The 5,279-nt window shown below is 39.3% G+C and overlaps 1 protein-coding gene across 3 annotated transcripts in view; it reads right to left on the bottom strand.

Moving 5' to 3' along the window:
- phf14 (PHD finger protein 14) overlaps window positions 1-5,279 on the bottom strand; it is a 73,724-nt gene that overhangs the window by 63,486 nt on the left and 4,959 nt on the right. For all 3 annotated transcript variants that reach the window (XM_007559033.2, XM_007559035.2, XM_007559034.2), the window contains exons 3-4: window positions 3,654-4,381; window positions 2,524-2,656 (exon numbers count right to left, since the gene is read on the bottom strand). In XM_007559033.2, the coding sequence (XP_007559095.1) occupies window positions 2,524-2,656; window positions 3,654-4,381 (861 nt within the window). The remainder of the gene's footprint in view (window positions 1-2,523; window positions 2,657-3,653; window positions 4,382-5,279) is intronic.

Below are 5,279 nucleotides of genomic sequence, written 5' to 3'. Positions count from 1 at the left end.
ATATATATATATATATATATATGATGCTTTGATAAGACGAACAAGTTATCAAAGAGTACAAACAAATAAAAGATCTTTTTCTTCCCCTTCTTTTTAAATTATGCCACTGAGACTTAAAATGAGTAATTAGAAGCAAAAAACTGAAAATAATTTTTTTAAAGGGTCAACATAAAAACTGTAAAGGGAACAGGCTGTTAATTAGTAAATGATTCTTATTTTAGATTGTGCAACTATCCATAGCCTTCATCACGGTCTACACCGTCTACTACAGGTTGAATATAACTTTACAAAAACGGAGTATGATCTGCATTCACTTTATTTATATTTATAAATAAAGCTGAACATTGTTGTTTAAAAATGTCAAAGCAATAATTGGTGCCATAAATCAGTCAAGCATTAAATTAAATCTCAAAATGCATAATGTGCAATAAAAGGGCACATCTTCACCGAGCTGACTGCCAGAGTTAAGTAACACCACCCCCACAGAGAGCCCCATTTGTGTCCATGGAGGAGATAAGAACTGTCTGCAACTGCTGCCAGTGCTTTTCTCCCAAATCTCCACTGCAGACCACTTAGTTTCCCTTCAGTGTCCTTTCAGGCAGATTAAATGTGTCTCTGTGGAGGAAAATATCAACCAGCCTAACGAACAAGATAAATTTAAAACCGCCTCCTCATATCATATCTGCCAATAAAAATTTGTGCATCTACACACCACTATTTATGTATCTGGGGAATGTGTGTGTCTTGTGGTGATGGTGGTGTTGGGAGGGTGTTTCTGTAAGTTTGTTGTTCCCCATTAAGATGAGAACAAAAAGGTATAGCTCCAAGTGTAAGTCTTAATGTAATTCTGTTTAGTTAATAGAAGAGGTCATGGTAGCAGCAAGTTGGAGTAGCTGTGTTAGATCAGTTCTGATTTTTCTAGACTTTTGTTCTTTTTTTTTTGTTTCAGCATTGCACATTTGGACAAGCATTCTCTCTGGTTTTAGATGTTGTGCAGCTGTTCTGCTCTTACTTTTGTCTTTACTTTCAGACAGTTTCTATATGTAACCATGGCAACAAGATATTATTTTCACTACTGGGAGCAGCTGATTAGCATCTCAAATAATACCTGAACTATCACCCCAAATCCCAGGGGTCTTCAAGCATCTGGAAATTGTTCCCATGGATGAACCAGACTGGTGCAGGTCATCAGTTTTATAGCTGATATCTGGGCTGACTTCTGTTGAGTTTCCCATCTTATCAAACCAGAAGACAGACCTGGGTGGCGTTAAAATACATCCACAGGTGCCTTCAATTAACTGAAATGAATCAGTTAATATTTTGTTGCTATGGCAGCCCACTGAAGTCCCTTTATCAATTCATATATAGCTGATTTAGGCACTGGTTTAACAAAAAATTCAAGGCTGAAGTACAAGTCAGCGGAGTTAATGACCATTAGACGAAGTTCCGCTGTTAACATATCACTGAGGCTGAAATCCGCATTTGGCAGTCAGTGGCTCCTGAGGTCAATGGACTGGTGCAGCTGAGTGTGAAGAGCAACAGTCAAGAGGAAACATTGTGACCAAAAGCAGTAAAAGGAGAAGCAGGTGGTGCATTGACCCAGCTAAAGGTAGGAAGTCACAGATTCAGACTCTTTCTGGCCAATGTCCGCTCTCTGGATAAAAAAGTGGATTTGTTACATCTGGATGTTTCTACAGAGATGAACAACTGCGCTGTTTTTTGCCCAGCAGAAACATGGCTGAACAACAACATGCTAGACTCAGCCTTCCAGTTGATTGACCTCACAACTGGATGTTGCAAAGTTGCCAACTTTGCAACTTTTTTGCTATACTTAGTTCAAAACTAAACTGGTATAGGCCAAAATCAGTCAATTTTTTTTTAAATATCAGTGCAGAAAACTGCCAACAGTGCATCCTTACTTTTCCACAGTCTTTAGAACAACTGATTGGTAAGGACCATTAATACAAACAAAATATGTTTAACAGCAGTTGAAGAAGTACTTAAACAAGTCTTGAATAAATTTACATATTTGACACAACATTCCTAAGGAGGTGGAGGAGATCTGACAGGTAAACCAGGTCAAAACTTATCACTCAGCGATGACTGGATTTTTGCATGTCAGACACAGGCAACAAGCACTTAGGCTAATTCAATTTGCACATTTGCAACCTACCTGGAATGGAAGAGTATCTCCTGCTACTACCTGCAGGACATCAAGTTGCAAAACGAAATTCAGCATGTTTAAAAATGCATGCATCCTTGCCTACTTTGCAGGTTTCTGCAAGTGTCTTTCTGTGCATTCTCGGTCTGCTGGCAGGAGCATTTGTTCAAGTGACTTGGTGTAAGCGTCGGTGACACATAGGAGAAGCACGTTTTCATCCAGTTTGTGTCAACTTTGCCGTTGGCACCTTAGAAAGTTTGCGATGAGCGCCAGCAAGCCAAGCAAGCTGGGGTAACTGGAACACTCACGCTCAGTTCAGCCCAGTTTGAGCCGGGCGGTCTTGTTGCCAGGGAGGGGCCTACCTTCATGCACAGTGACCCCACAGTTGTCACACTGGATGATCTCATCTGCATCCTCGCTGTTGTCTCCCAAGCAGACGCAGCATATAAGGATATGCTGGGTGTTCCAGGTCTGCGAGCGGTCAAGTGAAGCATCCTGGGGTATAACAAACATAGTACCAATACTGAGGCTGGGACAAATCCATAACAGGCCTGACAAGCTAGCAACAAGTTGAACAAACACAGAAAAAACCATAAAGACCAGATTCCTCTAGGTGATGGCTAGATTACTTAGAATTGGCCACAAAGCAGAGTATCTGTTTGACTGACAGGACTTAACTCAGAGAACAACAGAGAGACATGTTTATAAAGGAACAGTATTATTTATTTTCCAGGAGCATAGTGCCATATTATAGTACAATCAAATAGCATAGTTACCTGATTGTAACAGTTATTATAAAAATTGCTGTATATATCAAATATAACTTAAAATAAATTTGACTCTGTAATTTGATGGTTTTAACTGCTCTTTCTGACACTTTGCCTTCAGCACCTCATCACAACAATGCTCCATAAAGCCATCTGCAACCATTCTTAGAAGTGCTGGAGTAAGAAGTATCATGAGCTCAGCTGACTAGCAGTTCCACCTGGTGTTTGCTAATTGCTGCTGCCGCTAGTCTGGAAGAGATGAATGGGGAAGGCACAGGGGAGAGCTGTATGTTGTTTGTTTTGGTCTGCAGAACTTATCTTTGAATTTAACACTGAAATAAATTATATTGGAATTCAGTTTAAATAATGTAATTTTCTATTTTTGAAAAAGTACCTGGGTGAGGCAAATCAACTATGTAGCTAACCAAAATAAAGCTAAAACCAAAGTAAACTAAAAACCTTGCCTTTATGGCGTCTTGATTAAAAAAAAAAAAAAAAAAAAAAAAAAAAGCATAGTCTAGGATAATGAACCGAGATACTACTCTGGTACATTTAGGCAACAACTTCTCCATATCGTCACCTTCCTAAAATAATGGCAAAAGTCATTTATTGCCAAAACGTGATTTTTTTTCCTACATCTTTTGGCAAGACAAGTAAAAAAAATAAACTCTTTGCTTCATGAAACGTATCATATATCTGACATTTTCAACCAAAAGTGCACTCACCTCATTGCCCTTTCCTTGAGACATACTGTCATTGGTCAGTTCATCATCAAAGGCATTGGTACTCTTCACCTTCTTCTTGGGCTTCTTCATTTCTTTGTCGCTGTCACTGCTACTATTGTTAATGTCGTCACCATGGTCCTTGCCCTCATCATCTTCATCATCGTCCTCATCATCATCGTTATCATCATCGTCATCATCATCTTCACTAACACTAGCTCCCTCCTCTTCCTCCGTTCCACCCTTCTGAGTTGACGTTTTGCCTTTCCTCTTCTCTGCCGTGGGCCTCCAGTCATTATCGTCTTCACTGTCATAGTCATCTATCTCATTCAGTTCTTCCATCGTGGTGAAGTCCAGGTGGGGACGATTCCTGCGGAAATTCCATTTCTTGGGCTCAGTCAGAGACTCATCCACAGTGACAACGCCACCACCAGATGTTGAGGTAGATTCAGTTTCTCCAGCTGCAGCGCTCTCTGGCTCTGAAATCTTCTTGCTTTTCCTTCGACCTTTGGATGGAGTGGCAGACGAGACGTCTTTGGTGGAGCTGTCCTCAGACAGCTGTTGCTTAAGTTTCTCCTCATCTTCTGTTAAGTTGTCATCAACAGTCAGGTTTTTGGCCTCCTCATCTATACCGTCATTTCCAGAAACAGCATTTTCGGAGTCACTTTCTGAGCCTGCAGCACTCCCTTTGGACCCTTCTTCATCACTGCCATTGCCTGTGCCATCTGACCCTAATAAAATATAAATTTGATGAATAGGTTATAACACTGTTAATAGTTTCTTTGCCTTTGGAAGCTGGTCTGGAAGCCAAACTGGCAGGTATTTTTAAGCCAGTCACACCTTTCTCACTGTCTGTTAATAACATCTGATAAAATGTAAACCTCAAAGATTTTCCTAATAAACAAATTAACCATTTAAATATGGAACTGTCATTGTTGTGTGGACACGTTTTGTAAATGCATGAATGCAACATTAAAATTTACCACTAGAAGTAGGATTTTACTTCAGGAACATTTTTCAAAGACCCATAGTTGTTGTTTCTGTTACTCCATCTTTCTTTCTCTATCTTTTCTGTAGCTGAAAGATGTTCATATTTCTAAATAACTAATGTTTTGTGACTGCAAAGAGTCTTCACTGCTTTGATTTGATGTTAATGTACAAAGCTGCATTGTCAGAGATTGACTTCTGCACTTTAGTTTCACACATTAACTCATGTCTACATGTGTACAGGATAGAGATGTGCCGATCAGGTTTTTTCCTGCCGATTCCGATTCCGATCACCCATGAGGGCAGATCACGGCCGATCACCGATACCGATCACATAATTATTATTTTTTTAATCATGAGCACTACCAGTTACATTATGTGGAAGAAGGAACCATGAATGCACCTTAATTTAGACAAAAACTTGTTTTTAATAACTTTTTCCAAGAAGAAAACAAAACAGACATTGTGCAAATTGTACTGCTATTGATAATACTATCTTTAACAGACTGAAAACACATGAAGGCTCTGAAGAGGTTAAATAATGCAAAAAGTCAAAATAAAACCTCTCAACATTGCCAAAATATTCAAGTATAAAACTTAACATTCAAAGGCAAAAACAGGTTCCATTACAATAAACAATCC

Source organism: Poecilia formosa, unplaced genomic scaffold, assembly GCF_000485575.1.
Source record: "Poecilia formosa unplaced genomic scaffold, Poecilia_formosa-5.1.2 Scaffold101, whole genome shotgun sequence".
Lineage (NCBI taxonomy): Eukaryota > Metazoa > Chordata > Actinopteri > Cyprinodontiformes > Poeciliidae > Poecilia > Poecilia formosa.
This window is presented reverse-complemented; position numbering and strand designations above follow the sequence as displayed.